The sequence below is a fragment of the Monodon monoceros genome, unplaced genomic scaffold (genome assembly GCF_005190385.1).
Source record: "Monodon monoceros isolate NGI ecotype Baffin Bay Population unplaced genomic scaffold, NGI_Narwhal_1 Super_Scaffold_1, whole genome shotgun sequence".
In the NCBI taxonomy this organism is placed as follows: Eukaryota; Metazoa; Chordata; class Mammalia; order Artiodactyla; family Monodontidae; genus Monodon; species Monodon monoceros.
Window position 1 is genome coordinate 16,610,507 of NW_021703765.1, and position 20,870 is coordinate 16,631,376.

General features: G+C 44.6%; 1 protein-coding gene across 3 annotated transcripts in view; it reads left to right on the forward strand.

The window, feature by feature from the left end:
- The first annotated feature begins 9,395 nt into the window (after nucleotides 1-9,395).
- Nucleotides 9,396-20,870, forward strand: part of FECH (ferrochelatase) — a 35,336-nt gene continuing 23,861 nt past the window's right edge. For 2 of the 3 annotated variants that reach the window (XM_029232864.1, XM_029232865.1), the window contains exons 1-3: nucleotides 9,396-9,539; nucleotides 14,618-14,735; nucleotides 20,116-20,235. In XM_029232864.1, the coding sequence (XP_029088697.1) occupies nucleotides 9,473-9,539; nucleotides 14,618-14,735; nucleotides 20,116-20,235 (305 nt within the window). In that variant the 5' untranslated portion in view covers nucleotides 9,396-9,472. Of the gene's footprint in view, nucleotides 9,540-14,280; nucleotides 14,379-14,617; nucleotides 14,736-20,115; nucleotides 20,236-20,870 lie in introns of all 3 variants that reach the window. The other variant, XM_029232866.1, reaches the window with a different exon arrangement.

Genomic DNA, 20,870 nt, shown 5'->3' on the forward strand with positions numbered 1-20,870 from the left:
CGGATTTCAGGGCTGGGCCCAGGATGCTTTTTTTTTTTTTTTTTTTTTTTTTGCGGTTCACGGGCCTCTCACTGTTGTGGCCTCTCCTGTTGCGGAGCACAGGCTCCGGACGCGCAGGCTCAGCGGCCATGGCTCACGGGCCCAGCCGCTCCGCGGCACGTAGGATCCTCCCGGACCGGGGCACAAACCCGTGTCCCCTGCATCGGTAGGCGGACTCTCAACCACTGCGCCACCAGGGAAGCCCCCAGGATGCTTTTTAAAAGCCCGCCCAGCTGAGGCTGTGGCAGACTTAGTGTGACTGTCACTGAGTAGCTACCTCCCTCTTCTAAGCCAGCCTTAAGCCTCTCATCATCATGACTGTAGGTCCTCATTCATCTCACATTAATCTCTTTTGAAATTGTTCCCAATCTCTAGTTAAAATGGGAACATTGGGGCAAGGTTGAGACTGTCCAATATTGCCAGTGGCCACAAAAACGCTACACCTGTGCACTCGTTAGCTTTCAAGTCATACTGGGAAATTCTCAAAATGATGGTAGCTGCCAATAATGGAGTACTGGTTTGTGTCAGCCATGTACTGTCACATGCTTTAATCCCCACAATAACCTCTTGTGATAATTATATAAATTATAAATTTATACAATATATAAGTTATAGCCCTATAATCCCTATATATGGATAATAGCCCTATTACCCCTGAGGTAATGGTTGAGAAAAGTTAAAAAAGTGCCTGAAGATGCACTGTTAAAAGTGACAGAATGAAGTTTGAAACTCCAAAGCTTGAATTCCTTTAAGCTTAGAATCCTGTTATTTCATTCAGTCCTTCTAAGGAAAAAAGATATTATGATGTACAAATACTGTCATTCATAGTATTTGCTAATTGCTGGTCAATTAAATGATTCAGTCTCTTATGCTGACAAGTTTCCTTCTACCTCATAGATTACTACTAACTTGATGATAAGATGAAGAATATTGTCTTTGAAAAAACATTGGTGTACCCTGCAGTTCAAAGATGCTGGTTTCTGGCGTCAAAATTTAACGCAGTTGTAGCACCCTGGCTCGCAGAAATAGTGGTGCTCAAAATTTTAACTTATTCTTTAGGCATTTACTTCCATGTCAGGAAGAAAAACATGCTTCTATTACTTTATCGATTTTAAGGTTTTAGACGCTCTCTACTGCTCTTCTAAAGAAGATTGCGCTTCTTCCTCTCCCTATCCCACCATTCATGTGCATGCTTCTCTTCTCCCCCTCTTTCCAGCTTAGTTAAATCATTACTTTGGTTGACCATGTTGTATACTATGACTGCTTTTCCTTTTCTGGCCAACTTTTCATTTTGCCCATAATTAACAGTCATCTCATTTTTTTCTTTATCATTAATTCACTTTCCAAAGATGCTCAGACACATCAGGTGCTCATCAGTTATATCTTCCCATAGAAGCTTCTCTGAGAGCTTGTCTGCTGTAGTGTGAACCAGCCACACTCCAATCTTGAAACATAGCTGTCGTCCTGGGATCTTCTTTCACTGTCATCCCAGGTATCCCCTTCACCTTTCTCCTCTATGGACAGCCTGTTTCCTGTATCCCATGTTTCCCTGTTTCTTGGTTTACTTCCTCTTTTTGGTAGAGCACATCCTCCAGTAATTTCCTGAGAAAGGGTGCATGGAATGTCAATTCACTGAGAACTTGCCTATCTAAAAAATGTTTTTAATCTATCTTCACATTTAAACCATAGTCTCTATATAAAATTGTGGGTTAAAAAGCATTTTTCCCTCAGAATTTTGAAACCCTGGCTTCCAATGTTACCATTCTAGCTTCCAATGTTGCTATGGAGAATTCCCAAACATTCTCATACATGGTCCTTTACATATGACCTGTCTATTCTAGAAGCTTGTCCCCATGTTCTGAAATATGATATTCCTTGGGACTGTTCATCCATTCTGTTGGGCAGTTGGTAGGCTCTTTAAATTCAGAAAGTCAGGGCCTTCAGTTGTGAAAACTTTCTTAAACTGTTTTTTTTAAGTGTCCCCTCTTTTGTTTGTTTTTCTTTCTTTCTACAACTGCTATTATTCAGATAGTAGACCTCCTTTTATCTTTTTTTTTTTTTGCTTGCTAGTTTCTGAGAGCTTTCCTCAACTTTTCCCCAGTCCTTCTGTTGAATTTTTCATCTCTGTTAGCATAGTAAAATTTGAAAAATTTTTTATTCTGACCTCAGAAATTTCCATCTTTATGGTCTTTTACTCAAGCTTTCTTCTTCCTGTATGTTTTCTTCTGTTTGCTTGGGTCTCTGTCTTTCTTCTTAGAGGCTTTTTTCAGATGTGAGGTGATACTTGGTTTTCTGCTGAGAATTCCAAATAGCAGATAAAATGCTTTTGAAGTGTGTGGGAGGAGATGTGAGCCCTCCTGTAGGGTGAGCTGCCTGAACTGTTGAGTATGTTGAGTATGGGAGTCCCTGATGTCATCATCCTTAGATCTTTCCTCTTGGGCCGGTTGGTTTCCAGATGTCAACATCCTTAGATCTTTCCTCTTGGGCTGGTTGGATTCCAGACTCTTCCCACCTCCTGTGGGGGGAAAGGGGTGAAGAGGGCTATGTGTCCACAACTTCGGTAAGTCTAGTTCCCCAAATCTATCTCAATGTAGCATCTCTCCCTTTCATCCCCACTTCCAGGGCTACCTGCTGCTGCCAGCCTGGAACCTCCTAGGGATTCTGTCATGTAAATCCGGATGGTTCTTAGGATGGCCATTTTAAGATTCAGGGTTTTTTGAGTTTGCTAAATCATGAACCATTTATCCATCTGCCTTCCAGCTCCCCAAATTTGTTGCCATCATTCCTTTTTCTTTTTTCCCCATCATTTTAGGTTTGTGCTTGAAAACAAACAAAACACACCATCACTGTCAACAACAACAAAACCTCTCTTGACATTTTAGTGGGGTTTGGGGGTCGGAGTGAAATTACATCCATGTGTTCAAGCCCCCATTTTTACCCAGAGGTCTTCCCTCTGTATTTGAAGATAAATCAAAAGGGAGTGGACATAGGTGAAAGAGAGTAAATGTTCAATTATTGTTAGCTATTAGGAAGGACAAATTAGCAAGGAGAGTGATGAATTCTCTGTAAATTGTTTTGTAAAACGAATTAATGATTAGGGCTTCCCTCGTGGTGTAGTGGTTAAGAATCGGCCTGCCAATGCAGGGGACACGGGTTTGAGCCCTGGTCCTGGAAGATCCCACATGCTGTGGAGCAACTGAGCCTGTGCACCACAACTACTGAGCCTGCACTCTAGAGCCCACAAGCCACAACTACTGAGCCCACGAGCCACAACTACTGAAGCCCATGTGCCTAGAGCCCATGCTCTGCAACAAGAGAAGCCACTGCAATGAGAAGCCCGCACACCACAACGAAGAGTAGCCCCCGCTTGCTGCAACTAGAGAAAGCCTGTGCGCAGCAACGAAGACCCAACGCAGCCAAAAATAAATAAATAAACAAATAAATAAATTTATTTTTAAAAAATGAATGGTTGAATGAATGGTCGGTTTCAATCCTTATTTCTATGTAGATGACCACTACAACTTTCTGTTGGATGGCTGTACCTGTTTGTCCTTCTTGCAATGTAAAACATACTCAGGCAAAAACAAAGACAATATGAAAACAACAAATATAAAAAAGTGCATTCATCTTTGCCTCAAACCAGCTGTCCTGCTGACTAATGTGTTTCTCTTTTTTGGTCTCACTACTGCTGAAGACCTTGAATTACCCGATTCTGCCCTCCCTCTAATCTCCAGTGTGCCATTACTTGCCTATTTCTGTCTTCGCTTTCCATGGCCACGCCCCTCAACACCTCTTTTGTGAACGGTGGCCACTGTCTTCTATTTGTTCTCCCTGTCTCTCCTCTCTTATAGCCTGGACCCTGCTTGCTCAATCCTTTTCCTCAGAGCACAGGCTACTCTTCTCCATGACTGTCATGACCATGCATGACTCCCGTTCACCTACCAGCAAAGGTCCAATTTCTCAGCACATTCAGGCTCCGTCCTCAGCCTTCTCTCACCACGCTTATCTCTGAATCCTTTCCAGATGCTGTGCGGTGGCCAAGTGAACGTCTTGCTCTTGGTAATCGTGTGCTCTTCTGCCTTCAGAGTGCCCCTCACATTCAGTATACAACAAGCCTACTTTTCTTGTAAATTCTATACCACCCTGATGAAAAAGCATCCCTGCATCCTTTCAGCCTGAAACCACCACTCATTTTTATCAGGGAAACTTCTGCTCACCTCTTCCTCTCCCACTATAAACAGGTAACTCTACCGGATAAAGACAATAATTCCACACAGACCCTCCTCTTAGCTAAGTGAAAGGAACACCTCTAGGCATCAGAATTGGAGAGGAGGGAGTAGAGAGGGTCTCTAAACCAGAGCTGTTAGGTTGGGTATGGGAGTTAGAGGGAGAATTGAACCCAGATAAAGGCACTCAGGGATATTTTTAAAAGTTATACTAGGGCTTCCCTGGTGGCACAGTGGTTGAGAGTCCGCCTGCCGATGCAGGGGACACGGGTTCGTGCCCCGATCCGGGAAGATCCCACATGCCGCGGAGCGGCTGAGCCCGTGAGCCATGGCCGCTGAGCCTGCGCGTCTGGAGCCTGTGCTCCGCAACGGGAGAGGCCACAGCAGTGAGAGGCCCGCGTACTGCAAAAAAAAAAAAAAAAGTTATACTAAAGTATACTATTCGTACAAAAAAGGGCACACACCATAAGTGTGCAACACTACGAATTTTTACAAAGTGAGCACATCATGTACGCAGCTCCTACAGTGCCCACCCTACACCCAGACAGGAAAGTGGACCAAGGGCTAGACCCCTCTCTGCATGAAACAGGGACTTGGGGGGCTGGCCCTTCTGTGAAATCTAGAAAACTGGCCCTGTAGCCAGAGAAGGACATGGAAGACTGCCACCTGCCCAGGGCTCTGGACAGGGAATGAAAGCTTGCTGGAAAAAGTCAACTTTCCTGGTTTGAATGTATCTGCAAGGGGCAGCACTACCAAGCCAAGAAATGTACATAAACCCCATCTAAGCCTGGTGGGAGCCTGCAATCCTGGCAGAGGCAGACCAGAAATGCTCTGGAGGGACCCTCCCGCCACCCCGGGGGCAGAGACCTCTCTGGAGAAAAACTCTCTTGCCCAATATGGTCTCAAAAAGAATTAGAACCCTTAGGAGAAAATGAAATTATTTAGTCATGTGGTACGTGTCTTAATACTGGCGCAAGAGCTCCAGTTTTCTCTCTACACCGCAGGCAAAGTGAACCTTTTGAACCGTAAGCATGGATCATTCTGTTAGAGGGAGATCACTTGATAAGATGAAGTCTTTCATCACCTAATAGGCCGAAACTCCTTCCCCTCCACCCCACACACTCTGCTCAAGACACGCAGTCTCTTTACTGTCCCTCAAGGCCTTGTTATGGGGTGAACTGTGTCCCTCTCCCTCAAAAAAAAACCCGATATGTTGAAATCCTCCCCTCTGGTACTTGGAAACGTTATCTTATTTACCAGTAGGGTCTTTGCAGATGTAACCAAGTTCTGATGAGGTCAATAGGGTGAGCTCTTAATCCAATATGACTGGTGTCCTTCCAGAAGGAAAGATGGCTATGGGAAAAGAGACACACAGGGAGAAGGCTACATGACCACAGAGGCAGAGATCAGAGTGATGCTACAAGGCAAGGAGAGCCAAGGCTTGCTGGCCACTGCCAGAAGCTAGGAAGAGGCAGGAAAGGATTCTCCCCGACAGACTGCTGAGGGAGCATGGCCCTGTTGACACTGACTTGGACTTCCAGCCTCAGAACTGGAAGACAATACATTTCTTTTTTTTTTCAGTACGCGGGCCTCTCACTGTTGTGGCCTCTCCCGTTGCGGAGCACAGTCTCCGGACGCACAGGCTCAGCGGCCATGGCTCACGGGCCCAGTCGCTCCGTGGCATGTGGGATCTTCCCGGACCGGGTCACGAGCCCATGTCCCCTGCATCGGCAGGCGGACTCTCAACCACTGCGCCACCAGGAAAGCCCCCATTTCTGTTGTTTTAAGCAGCCTGGTTTGTGGTATTTTGTTCCAGCAGCCCCAAAACTAATACGAGCCTCAAATGTGTTCCAGCACTTTCTGATCCCTCTGCTTGCAAAGCCCTTCCACGGAGAACCTCCCTCACTCCCCACAGGCCCCTGTTCAACTGGCACCTTTGCAGAGAGGCCCTGTCTCACTGCACCCCCGAAACTAACATTTCCTGCCTCTCTCCATTCCTTTGCCTCATTTATTATTTTTCTTCATGGTTCCTAGTCATAGCTAACCTTATGGTATGGATCTTTTGTTTATTGTCTGCCTTGCCTTCTAGAATGTAAGTTGCATGAAAGTAGAGATAGTCCAATTCATTGCTGTAATGCTCAGTGCCCACCACGTGCCTGACCTAGGCACGCCCTCCATACATACTTGTTTCATAAATGAATGAGCTACTTGAGAGCACAGTTTATTTTTTTATCCTTCCCAGTATCCGATATAACACTTTGCTCATAGTAGACTCTCAGAAAATATGTGCAGATGAACTAATAAACCCATAATCACTAGTGGGCTTAAGGCTCTGCGTGGTTAAGAGTGGCAGTCAAAATGCACATCGCATTGGCCTGCATTTGGTGGCCTCTTTGCTTAAAACAACTGTGGGGACAATCGGTCAGTTTTCTGTGAGTAATCATCAGAGCTCACCATTTGTCTGCTTCACGCAGCCACTGTGTCTCTTGCCCTGAATGCCCCCAACCTCGCCCTGTTGTTCTGATTACGGAGACAGAATTGAGTAATCTCAATTTAGTTTGTGTAGCTCAGAGGTGCCAATCATGGCAAATAATGAATTGGGGATCTCGCCCCACCCCTTTCCTGAAGCATTGAGCTGAAACCAACAAATTCATTTTATTTAGGATCACGGGCTGAATTCTGAGTGCTGTCTGTGAGAAGAGAATGCTTTCTTCACTAATTAAGTCACCAGAGCTCAGGCAAACCCTCTCCCGGGTGGTGGGAGTGCTGCTTATCTGAGGTGGCCCAGAGAATGTGCTTTCTGTTTGTTAAGGGAAGTGGTTGTTCACATCTTCTGATTTAAGGGCTGTGTTTTCCTATCGGTTTTGAAAAGGACCCATATAAAGCATATTTTATCTGTTTTCACTTCAAAAGAACATAAAAATTTACTCACTGAAAAGCTGTTGTATTTGATGCTTTTTGTAAGAAATAAGCCATAGATTAGAAATAACAGATGTCATGAAGAGCTCTTTGGGGAAAAATAATGAAGTTCTGTTTCCATTTGTAACCTATGAGTCTTAATATGTGTGTCGGGGAGGTTTTATACATGAGTATAATTTTGAATGAGTTTTTTGAGAGTCAGTAAAAGGAAAATGAATGAAATTTGCTGATTCATTTTTTAAAATGAATGATTCATTTTTTAAAATGTTATTCACTTTTCAAAATGAATAATTTTATTCATTTTTTAAAATGTTATTATATTTTTTATTTTTATTATTTTTTATATTTATTTTTTATATTTTTTATTTTTATTTTTTATATTTATTATTTTATTTTTTAATTTTTATTATGTTGATATATTTAATAAAACATGGTTTGTTAGTTCCTTTTTTTTTCTGGCCAGATACAAATTTAACGTGCCCCAATGTTGATTACATGAGATTTGGCACCTTTATGCCTTGTCACTAATCATCACCATTTCCCTGGCAGAGACCGGAAGACCCCTGCTATCTCCACTTAGCAGGAGCGATACAGCACCCGGGATGGAAGGGTGACTTATCCTGAGCCTCCTGAGCCGAGAAGAGCCCACATAGCTCAGTCATTAAAAACCCCGGGCCTTTTCTACTTCTCTGGCCTTGTCGACACTTTTTCCAGCACAGCATTTCAAACTGTAAAGACGTTTTGTGTAGTTGATTTAAAAGCAATGGGTTTAGGCTTTAGGTAGAGGAGTATATTATCTATAAAGATCACCTCTTCAAAGGGCAAATTAAACTAATGTAATTTTCATTCTGAGAATGGAGAGCTAGCAAAATGTATAGGAAAGCAGTTGATACGAGGAGCAAGTTTTACTGTCTGTTTCTCAGGGGACACCTCTTGCCTGATTTGAAGATCGTGTAGATAATATGAAAGGCAATCCACTTAAGCTGACATTTTACACCAAGCTGAAAACCAGAAAGAGGACCCACTTTAATAATAAATAAACGAATTCAATCAAGAGCATACATTTTAGCTACAGAAAACTGGTTTTGCACTCAATCTAGACTCCATTTTCCTGGAATGTTCCACGTGGCTTGCCCCCTTACTTCCTCAGGTCTTTGCCCAAATGTCAGTGAGGTTTTCTCTGACCCATCTATTTCAAATTGCACTAGCCTCCCCTCCCTCATCTCCCTTACATAGCTTCATTCTTTCTAACGCTCATCATCACCCTAAATACTACATATTGTGATTATTTTCTGTCTCTCCCCTAATCCCTATGTAAGTCCCTTGTCTGCTCTGTTCACTGCTGTTTCCCCAGTGCACACAGTAGGTGCTCAATACTTGTTCAGTGAATGAAAGAATGGTGCCTGACACCTTTCTATTCCAAAGGTTGGTCTTGTACTTCGAGACGCACTGAGCATTAGGGCCAGATGGGCGGGCAGAGGTGTGGGAATGTAGCAAGGGCTAGAAATGGGCGGGGCACCTGTTCTGTGCGCGGGATTGGGGCCAGGCAGTCACCCTGCGAAGGTGCACAGACATGATACTGACAGACCTCACCGTACCAGCCCACCAAAAAATGTGTCTGCCGGACTGGCCTTCACTTTTCCTAATGCTATCACGTTAGCAGCCTAATGTTTGTTTTCTGGTCCCACCTGTGAAACTCTGCTGCATAAAGATACTACAGAGGAACTTAACAAGTATGTCATGAGTGTCTGATATAAAATAATTCCTTTTCTCATTCTGAAAACAAAGCAAAATAAAACAGGGTTGGTACAGTTGTGCTGTAACTAGGCCACAAAACTGGAGAATTGAGGCAAAAGCATTGTCATATGTAAGTGATAGTAGTGGAAATGTGAAGAAAGTTCTTTGCGTTGTCATGGCTGCAGTTCCTGCCTTGGTCAGGTGGGCGCATGCAACCAGGGCGTTCGTTCAGGGCGACCCGCACGGATTTTTGGTGGTTTGGGTGGAAGGTGCCAATTGCACAGCCTGGGACCCTTTCTTACCCTGGGGACCTCGCTGCTGCAGGGCGGGCTCCCGGGGAGGGGCGTGTCTCCACCTGGCCCCGCCCCTGAAGCCCCGCCCCTTCCCGGCACCAATGAGCGGGCGCACAGCCCGGGCGCAGGGAGTGGCCGCGCCTGATAAGGAGGCGTGGGTGGTGGGTGCTGAGGTCCGCTGCTAGTCGTTGGTGTGGCCCGCGCCTGGGTGTGCTGCAGCGGGAGGAACCCAGGTCCCGGGCCGAGGCTGCCCCGGGAATGGTTTTAGTCAGCACAAACATGGCTGCGGCCCTGCGATCTGCGGGCGTCCTGCTCCGCGATCGGCGTAAGTGGGGCTGTCGCGGCCGCCGCCGAGGCGGGGACAGCGGGCAGCTGGCGCCGGGGTCCCCGGGCCTGGGAACTTCCAAGGAGCGGCGGCGGGCTGCGCAGGAAGCTGCCCGCGACGGGGCGAGGGGCGGAGAAAGGATCCGGAAAGGGGCGCTCCACTGGGAGGGGCGAGAGTGGGGTACGTGGGTCCCCCGAGGACCCTGAGAGGCCGCGGGGAGGGGTCCCGGAGTCACATCGGTCCGCTGGGTGGCCGTGAGCAGTGACTGAATTTCTAAGAGCCTTAGTTCTTATCTGTAAAATAAGAATAATGATAGTTGCAGGATTGTTGTGATTTCGGGAGGCAGAGTGTGTTAAGGGCCTGCCACAGAGAGACAGTACCGTTGGCATCATTATCCTCATTATCACCATGGGCATCTACCCTGGGGTTCCCTCTCTGGTGGTGGAGGTCACACTGTGCCCACTGCTGCCCTGGCCCATGGCATCACCCGGTGCTCACTTGTCCTTGGCAGCAGGACCCACCGCGGGGCAGCTCAGGCTAGTATTTTCTAGAGATATTTGGAGAAGAAGTAAGACCCATGGACAGCCTCACACGTTTCTGATACAGACGTGAATGTAGGTTGTGTCCACAGGATGAGCGGACGGGACTCTGGTTCAGACACACCTGGTTGGGTCACTAGCTCTGCAGCATTCCTGTGACCCCCCTGAGTGAGGCATTCACCCCAGCTTGTACTTTGCTAAACATAAAAGAAGGTAATACCTCATAGGCTTGCCGTGAAGATTAACAGGATACAGGTAAAGCCTGTAGCACAGTCCCTGGCACACAGTAGATACATAAATAACCTCAAAATGTTCAGTTATTAGTATGTTAAAGGCTGCCACCTACTAAGATGGTTAATTTGTATATTTGAATGATGACTGGACACAGACCTGACTTATTTTCCTAAGAAGTTCCCTAATTCATCAATCTGTCACCTACTGAGAAGGAGTGGAGAGTCCACTCTGAAACTCCGTATCTTATTACAGGTGCCTTTGTTGGAAAAATAATAAGGACCCAGTGTCCAATGACAATCAGGTCACTAAGGGCAGTGGGAGATGAAAGACATTATCTTTTAAGAAAAGGAAGCACAGTGCCAGTAACGGGGCTGAAAGAAGTATCAAATTAGTCTTTTCTTTCACCGACCCTTCCTGTGGCAAAGAAAGTCTGACAGGCTCTAGAGTTGAGGTCATAGAACAATATGAGAAACTTTAAATGCTTTGTTGTCCAGGTTATAAGTAACCAAGTGGAAGGATTCAGAAACCACAGCAGAAGTAGATTTGAAGTTCAATTGAATTACAGACTCTGATTTTAGATGTACTTATAATACTTTAATTATCTTGTTTTATATGAAGGGATTAACATCTGGGTTAGAAAAAATTGAGTAGTATTTCTCAAAATGAATTCTCAAAGTAGAAAAGCAAAGTTTTACACTCTATGTTTTTAACATAGTACAGAATTAATAAGAAGCTCCCTAGTATATATGTATATGGTATATATGTATATTTTAGAAAGTTAATAGAATAAAGAATTATTGTTTCTTTGTGACGTTTTCTTTCCAGATTTTTTTTTTGCGGTACGCGGGCCTCTCACTGTTGTGGCCTCTCCCGTTGCGGAGCTCAGGCTCCGGACGCGCAGGCTCAGCAGCCATGGCTCACGGGCCCAGCCGCTCCACGGCATGTGGGATCTTCCCGGACCGGGGCACGAACCCGTGTCCCCTGCATCGGCAGGCGGACTCTCAACCACTGCGCCACCAGGGAAGCCCCTCTTTCCAGATTTTTTACGTTAGGCTTATATGCCTTTTGTAATTGGAAAAAACAAATCTAGAATAATAAAAAAGAATATCAATGTTTAAATTAATACATGAGAACATTCTGGCTCCATACTAGAAAAATAACAATTTTTTTCTTAAAGCCTCCCCTCGCCAAGTGTTTATTAATAGTTACAATACAGAACCTTATTTCTGTTAATTTTTAAAATGATACTCATGTTTATAAGGACCTTTTGAAATAATTTTCATCTGCTGTGTGATAGAAAAGGGCTGCATTGGGTACTTGTGTATCTTGTTTTCTACCCTCCCACGTACCACCCCCAAGCATCCAAAATATTAAATAATTGTTTTGGAGAATCACTTGATACCCGTGAACTTCTTAAGTCACAGGTATACTTTTGAATGATTCACCTATTGGGTGTGTCCAGGAATTAATGAAGTTTTGTTTTCTTACATCATCTTTTCTGCATATCCCTTGGTTTTATAGCTTTTATTGTTTGTAGGCCTTCCAAAGGTAGACCAGTTGTCCATGCCAAGAGTAGGGTTAGAATTACCTGGTCTTAGTTCATAAGTGGGCAGATCCTTACTATTGAGTGTTCTTACTTCATGCATTGTGCCAGACACTGTTCTTGGGGCTGGACATAGATTTTTAAAAATTTTCCTCATCTTTACAACAGCCCTGCAAGTTTGGCCTTATCACTGTTCTACAGATGAGAAAAGTGAGGCTTGGAGTAGCTCAGTGAGTTGCCCAGTTACTGTCACACAACTTGTTTGGTCCTATCTGGAATTTCTGCTCAGATCTCTCTAGCTCCAGAACACACACTTACACCACACGATGCTGCCTGTGCCTTTGAATTTCTCTTAAGCTGTGAGCTGAGTGTATTCAGGAGTCTCCTTTGGTTCTTTGAATAATTACTTTAAACTCCTTTAGCTAGATTAGTACTAATCATTTGGTAGGAGATACTCTGTTTTTCTGGAGTCTTCAGATCATCAAGGGAGAGGAGTGTTTTAGAGAAGTCCTTGAGAGGTGGGTGTGTTAACCCTACGTCCTGAGTAGAAAAGATCCATCATTAGCATCACCTTCTTTGAGAATTTATTTAACCTCAGAGAGGAGAATTTTGTAAGTAGAGGGCACGGCAATAGTTTTCGGCAGCTTGAAAAGCTACCAGCTCCCAAACTGTACTAAGCGATGCTAATGTACTGGTTGGAGACTCTAGTCTCATCCTTATTCCCCACCCCTACCCCACCCCCTTTTAAAGTTTGCAGGAGGAAATCTTATTATATTACCAGCAGTCAAATTATGTAATGCCAAAGTTCTATTCTGATACCCCATGGAATCTGATATAACCTCATTTATATAAGGAATTGGAGACATCGCAGCTTGATTGAGAACCTGGTTAAATCTCATCGTGCAGTTCAGAATTGAACTTGTCTGAAATAAGGAGATGTGAGTTGGTTTGAGACTTCATGTGAGCGGAATTGAAGTTCTTTATGTCAATCTTTGCACTTCTGCTTTGAGTTAATAAGGATTATTCAGCTCAAGCTCACGTAATTGGCTCTGTTGGGAATGTGCACAATCTGGATACTTGGAAATCTAAGTGGCCTGGAAATATCATTCTCCTATATTTTATAGACCTGCTAGGTGATAAAAAAAAAAAAAAAGAAAAAAAATCAGAGAAGGTGTAGTCCCTACGCTCTAGACACTTACCAGGGGAAATAATACTGGTACCAATATATGAGGCAGGCCCTGTGAAGAGTGCTTCACTGGCCTTATCTGCTGTAATCTCTACAAGGATGCAGATAACAGGGTTTCACCATTTTACAGCTGGGGAAACTAAGGCTCAGAAAGATTATAACCCAGCCCCAGTTACATTACTGGTAAGTGGCAGGACTGGATTCAGAGTCGGGTCCGTTGGTCCACAGCCCGGGTTCCTCACCAGAACACCTTTGACTCGTAAGTAGGAGGAGGGTAGAAGGAGGCTGACCTCAGGCTGGTTTCAGACCTGCTGGTTTGAGCCTGGGGAAGGGAGGTTGTGTGTATACTGCAGGGCACGGTAGTAACTACTGTCCTGCATTTTGCCATCTTGAGTACCTACTGTGTGGTTTCAGTTTAATTTCACTCTGTGTTGTTTAAGGATGAATACCCTTCATGCTATAACTGGGTATGGCCCATGGACTCCTCGATCCAGATAGGCTCTCCAGGCCCACAACTAACTTTGTGGTGCCCAGGACAAGACCCGTATACAGCAAGCTAACAGGCTGTGAATTATGTCCTGTTCTGCCGTGCTGACAAGTAGACCTTGCTAACGGCCTGGAAGGGTGAACTCTTGAACTCTTCACAGTTCCTGCAGAAATGCCTCGGCCTTGAGAAAGTTGCCTCGGGCGGGCAGACTTCCCTGCTTCTCTTCCCACTCCTGGCCTGCCCTGCATGGTGAAGAGTCTTGTGCATACTCCAGTGTGTATGTATGTTCAAGCTCCATTCTTGACCCTATGAACAGCCACCAGTTGGCTACCCTTCAGATCAAGAATTGCTTATACTGATGGTGCGATCTGCCATCAGGAGGATGGATGCAGGAAAGAGGTCTGCGCCAGACCCTGGAAGTGGAGCTTTTGGGGCAGGGAATTCTGAGGTCCTGGGTCCTGGGAGCCTGCTCAGGAATAGGGGGCATGGACTATGGGGGTCCATGAATCCTTGGCCATGCAGATGGCATAACCCATGGGGCAGGGTGCAGAAGGAGGTGGACCAGAATCGGCCCTTGAAAGCAGAGCACCTCCGTCCCCCGGCCCTTGTCAGAGTCCAAGGGCAATTCTGGGGTTCTTAGTTCTGGTACTATATTGGAGAAGGCTAGGAGGCAGATATGAGATCTGTGCAAGTGGTGGAAAACTGGCCCAGTTTCCACTCCTTAAATCAGTGTTTCTTAACCTTTTCTGCAGGCTCCTCACCTTTCATATGAGCAGTATGCTGCCGTCATAACATGCGGTGATCTCATGAGGGATCATATCAAAAGCGGCGGCCAAGGCAGTGAGAGGAGGTGTGTGTGGCTTCTAAAAAGGCTCCATGCAAGTCCTGTAAGCCATCCTAGGGGATGCCATCCCACCCCCTCAGAGAGGTCTTAAGAGCCTTCACCCACCTGCAGTGAAATGCTGGGGAAATCACCTCTGCTGTAGCATCTCTATTAAATTTTAGATCCAGGAATTATGCTCTGAGGACCTCTTCAAAAGCAATTACTTTCCAGCTAGATTTCATGCTGCCACTTTAATTTTGTCACAGTGGTATATGGTGGCTCAAGGGCCTGTCAGCCACGGAGGTGCCAGTCGGGTGCAGCAGCTGCCACAGAAACAGCCCAACGTGCCAGAAGCCCCAGATGTCAAGTTCAGCCGGGGAACAGGTATGAGTCTAATTTTAGGTACTAATAAGGATTTCTCTTTCTTGACGCAAACACCGGTGGATACCAGCTACCTAGGAGAAGAGGTGTTGGGAAAACTCAATATGTAAGGAGTGGTATGTTATTTTCTTGGCTTCCTTTCAATAGCTGTTAAACTTATAGATTGCACCCCCAATTAAGGCTTTAAAAGTGTTTTTGATAGATTTTTTTACATTTTCTGTTAAAATTTTTTTCCCCAGCTTTATTGAGGTCTGGTTGACAAATAAAAATCCCACAGGGCTTTTGTTAAAGGACACAGAGTTGAGTACAAACAATCTGCAAATCGTGTGGGAATTTAGTTTTGGAATATGTCCCATAACAGAAATTATGTGTATGCTGGAAATATGTTTATGAACCTAACATGATTATACTTATGAAATACATCTCCTGTGCAGGAAAAGGAATAACTAATCCACCAAGAATTTCTGTAGTAAACTGTTAAGGCAGTGAATATTATTGTAAATGCCATAATGTGATTTACAGTTTATTAAAGAAACAAAGTACGTTCCCTACCTCACCTCTGCTGTTTGCGGGTAGACGTCAGCAGGCATGGCGTTGCTACTGGGTGTCCTCTTCAATATCAGAGGCCACAACTGTTTTCAAGTCTTCCTCTGGTACAGAGGCAACAGAAGGCTGCAAAGGTCGCTTTTTAGATGAGTACACAGATAGGAGTAATGCACTTTAACACTGGGCAGAGAGAAAGTAGCTCTGAACTATTAACGCCTTGACCTTTCTGGTAGACCAGATGTTCCACGAGAGCTTTACAGCTTTGAAAATAGTCATATTTTGTGTTTGTTACTTTTAATTGTGTGATCCTGGGTATGATGATGGAGCACTTAGTGAACTGAGGTTTGCTGGGGATAGGGCAGTAGGGTGGGGTCCCAACTCATTTCCTTTCGACTCTCCGGCCTCCTGAAAAACCACACGTGGGAAGGGAGACAGGAAGCACAGACACTGTCTCCATCCTGGGGGCATGCCCAGCAGGACGCCACTCCTCCTTGCCCCCCACGGTCCCTCTTTTCTCACCTCAGCCATAGTACAAAGTGCTTTAAGTATTTAGGGTTTGGGGTAAGTATTTGGTGTAAACTGAAGAACTAATTGGATGTGGAACCCTGGGAGAAAAATTATTTCATTACTATGTTATCCTGGTGGCAAAAGTCAACAACATAAATTGCCTTAAGGACTTCCCTGGTGGCGCAGTGGTTGAGAGTCCGCCTGCCGATGCAGGGGATGCGGGTTCGTGCCCCGGTCCGGGAAGATCCCACATGCCGCGGAGCGGCTGGGCCCATGAGCCATGGCCGCTGAGCCTGCGCGTCCGGAGCCTGTGCTCCGCAACGGGAGAGGCCACGACAGTGAGAGGCCCGCGTACCGCAAAAAAAAAAAAAAACAAAAAACAAAAATTAGAGATGCTGAAGTGGTGAGTGTCTTTGTGAGTCATTCTGATGCCAGATATGATGAAGGCCTCGTGCTGCTTAGTGCTCAGACTACTCTAGACAATGCTACACTACAAATTTGTCCGCAAAGGGCTGAGTGGTACATGTTTTCAGGCTTCGTGGGCCATTTGGTCTTGTTTGCTGCTATTCACCTCCCCCATCATAATGTGAGAGCAGCCACAGGTGATACGTAAACAAATGACTGGAACTCTGTTCCAATAAAACGTTTTTTAAAAAAATTTATTTATTTTATTTATTTATTTTTGGCTGTGTTTGTGTTGGGTCTTTGTTGCTGCGTGTGGGCTTTCTCTCGTTGCAGCGAGCGGAGGCTACTCTTCGTTGCGATGTGTGTGCTTCTCATTGCCGTGGCTTCTCTTGTTGCAGAGCACGGGCTCTAGGTGCACAGGCTTCACCAGTTGTGGCTCATGGGCTCTAGAGCACAGGCTCAGTAGTTGTGGAGCACGGGCTTAATTGCCCCGTGGCATGTGGGATCTTCCTGGACCAGGGCTCGAGCCCGTGTCCCCTGCATTGGCAGGCAGATTCTTAACCACTGAGCCACCAGGGAAGCCCTGTTCCAATAAAACTTTATTTACAAAAGTAGGCAGGGGGTGTGTGGGCAAATTTGACCCATGGACTGGAGTTTGCCAAACCCTGTTCTAGAGGCAGCATAGATCCTCTGGCCAATTACATCTTGGAGATTTAATGAAGAGCTGGGATTTGTTTTTTATCTTGATGATGACTATATATAGTAGAATAGAATTAATCTGTTCCTTTGTTAATTGATGAGCTTAAGTTTTGGTTTGTCCAATTAATAGTTCAAAGGAAAAACCTCATATTTTGAGAGTGCAAGAATATAAATGGCAAAATGTGGCAACCTTTTCAAATGAGAAGCTTTCAATATGTTTGCCGTACACGCTTTTACATTCAAACAAGGGGAACTTGACCATTCAGACTTTGGTGTCAGATGTTCTGTGTCTGGAGGGGAGAAGAGACAGCAACCCTTGACTAAAACTTTGCAGTTCACATTCGGGAATAGAGGGATGTTGGACTAGGGCTTCCTAATGCGCCATTCGTCATGCACAACACAGTTTTGAATTAAGTGCAAGCGTATTTAGGTATTTTCAAATTGTGTGTTTCTTTCATGTATAAGATCAACATGGTTTGCAAAACATGGGTTTGCAGGGTAGAGTAACATCCCATTTAAAGCCACTCTTGTTCTGAGCTCAGGTGTTATAGATGAAAAACAGTTCTAAATCCTTTTTGCACATTGATGCCCTCTGTGGCTTAGGTAAGTCTCTTAGCGTGGGGTTTCTTAACCAGTAATCTGTTAACTGGTAGCAATTCATGGAAAAATGCACTTAATTTATTGTGAGTCACAGCTTTTGAGGGTGAGAGACAGAATCCCAGAACACCAGTGGCCTACGTAGAAAGATTAAGGTAATATTACAATTTCACAATATAATGAATCTGGAATTTTCAGGTATCAAGAAAACAAAACACCAGTTTGTTAATTCATTGATGGGACTTCTGGCCCGAGGGGGTAGAAAAGTTATGGAACAACAACTTCAATGTGGTTGCTTGGTTTAGTAAAAAGAGATTAAACCCCTTTCCTCTAACACAGTGGTTCTGAGCAGAGGGTGGGATGGGGGATCATTTTTGTCCCTGGGACATATTTGGCAATGTCTGGAGACATTTTTGGTTGTCACAGCTGGGGTAGGGTGTGTGCTATTGCCATCTAGTAAGTAGAGGCAAGGTTGCCACTAGACCTCCTACAAAGCACAAGACAGTCCCACAACAAAGGATTATCCAGCCCCCAATGTCAGCAGTGCTGAGGTCAAGAAACCCTGGCCTAAGACAATGATGTGAAAAAAGTGAACTTGCTTAATCTATATAATGGGGTCTAAATTAGAAAATCCCCGAGTTCATTGTAATGCAGCACTTCCCTTTCCCCAGAAATTGGTTCTTATTTTGAAAACTTAGGCTGAGAATTCAGATTTCTACTTCATCCACCTATACTATGTTTGATCAAGAAAATGGTTTTTACTTGTATAAATTTGACACACTCTGTTGCCTAAAATTATTGCCAAACATTATTAACATTTTTTTAAAAATTACAATTAAAATGTCATCATGATATCATTAGCTTTAGAACACGTTAAGAGCAATCTTCCAAACGAGACCCATCTCAGCAGGATTGCTGTAGTCACTGCATTAGCTAGAGGTGGTCTTGGCGCAGGAGATTCAGAACGTAGACCCCTCGGCATTTGTAATAATGATGTTTTAAATCAACATCAGGCTGCTTATTCCTCGGCTGCTTTATCAAGAGTGAACGGAGAGGATACCCATACGTTGGAGTATTATTCAGCCATGAAAGGGAAGGAAGTACTGATTCATGCTACAATATGGATGAACCTTGCAAATTTTATGCTAAGTGAAAGAAACCAGACACAGAAGGCCACATATTATGATTCTATTTCTGTTAATAGGCAAATCCATAGGCCCAGAAAGTAGATTAGTGGTTGCCAGGGGTGAGGGAGAGGGAGAATGGGGAATGGCTGTAACGGATAAGTGGGGTTTTGGGGGCTGAGGAAAATGTTTAGGAATTAGATAGCTGTAATGGTTGCCTAACCTTGAGCATATATTAAAAAACACCAAATTGTACAGTTTAAAATGGCAGGTGTTATGGTATGTGAATTATATCTAAATGTTTACAGTGCACAAAAAGAAAAAAAAGGATGAGTGGAAGAAACACTCCTTGTCCTTTCTTTTCCCCACCGGCAGCCTCTTTCACTTCTGTCACAGGAGGAAAGACAGGCCTGCAGTTCTCCACGCTCCCATCTCAGGCTTTGACCTTGTGGCTCCGACCAGAGTCATGGTCTTCTGGTGGCTCCCCGAAGCTCAGGGGAGACACTTGGTCCTGCTCTGGCTCCATCTTGCCCCCTGGCTGGTTTAGGAATAGAGAACTCGTCGTAGCCTGGCTCACTTCGGCGGTGCAGGCCTCAGAGCAGCTCTGGATTTTATAAGTTTACATTTTTGCATAGTCCTTTTTAAAAAAAATTTCCCAGAAGCTGCATGACTTTCTTTTTGTTTCCTTTTGCTCATCCAGTGGTTGATTCTTTAGCCTGGGACGAATTTGAACAATTCAGAACAGTGTTTTACAGGAATTACCTAAGTAGTGGGTTTTAGATGAAGGATGGCGAGGTGAGTGTAAAGTGAGAAACGTAGTTTATCACAGCAGGGGACACTGAGCAGGAGTAAAGGCAGGCTCTGGAGAAGGAAGCAGAGTAGCAAGAAATAATTTAAGCCATTAATAATTTAATAATTAACTAAAGAGAAGGGAGTAAATAAGGGCTGATAGTTTACTGGGGAGGTTTAAAATTATAGGGAAACCCACGGCTCCTCTGTGTAGAATAGAACCTACTGTTCGTGCCAGCTTATGCTGAATAAGTACATTATGCACTTAATTCTCAAAATAACTTTTTGAGGTAATTGGTGGACTCTCTATTTTACAGATGAGGAAACTTAAGCTTGGAGAGATCAGGTAACCTGTGTAGGCACGAGGCAGTCATATGAACAAGTGTTTCAGCCTCAGGACAATTTTAGGTTTACACCTTGACCCTCAGTCCCCAAAGAATGGGATCTTTGTTCAGGGCTGACAGTTTAATAGAGGAATATTTGGAGCCCAGGGAAAGTCCAGGGACAGGCATGGAGCTAGACGGTGAAGGTCAGAGTCTGAGCTGGGACCTTGGACTGTGCAGAGCTGGAGGCCTCATGTGTTCACTGTGATGGCAGTGAAGAGATCTGTAGCTTTTCATCTTTGCATTGAACAGATTAGATGAGAGTTTGCTAGCAGAAACAAAATTCTACCGTAGAAGTGTTACAAATCAATTGTTGCCTTTTGATTTATGTAGGAAGCCGAAAACTGGAATATTAATGCTGAACATGGGAGGCCCTGAAACCGTCGGAGAAGTTCACGACTTCCTTCTGAGGCTCTTCTCGGATCGAGACCTCATGACACTTCCTGTTCAAAAGTAAGATACATGTAAATGCCTATACTTATCCATAACCTGTGCAGTGCATTTTGCCTTCCATGTATCTCAGTTCTGTAGTTAAAAAATAAATAAATAAACGGTTTTAGTGCACATCTGGTAGTGCTAGAGCAGCATTCTTATTTTCTATTAGTTATGAGAAGGCTATGATGTAAGAAGAATTGTGGGGGAGAGAGAAAGCAAGTTAGCGAGGATTCCCCTTGGGCTGTTTCCTTCCCAGAGCTCTGGAAATTGCAGCGGTCTGGACACAGCTGAAGGAGCTATAAAGATGTATTTGTACTTTGTACTTAACTAACACTCAGGGAAGCAATGAGTATTATTCATTGGTGCTGTGGAATTGAGTTCTTGCCGTCCTTCTTCCCTTCCTTTCATTCTTTCCTCCCTCTTTTCTTTCTTTATTTTTTTTTGAGGTATGATTGATATTTGCTGTATATTTTGATGTGTGTGACTGAGTTTCACAGTATCTTTTTTTAAAAATTGGAGTCTAATTGCTTTACAATGTTGTGTTAGTTTCTGCTGCACAGTGAAGTGAGTCAGCTCTGTGCATACACACATCCCCTCCCTCTTGGACCTCCCCCCCCCCCCCCCCCCCCCCCCCCCCCCCCCCCCCCCCCCCC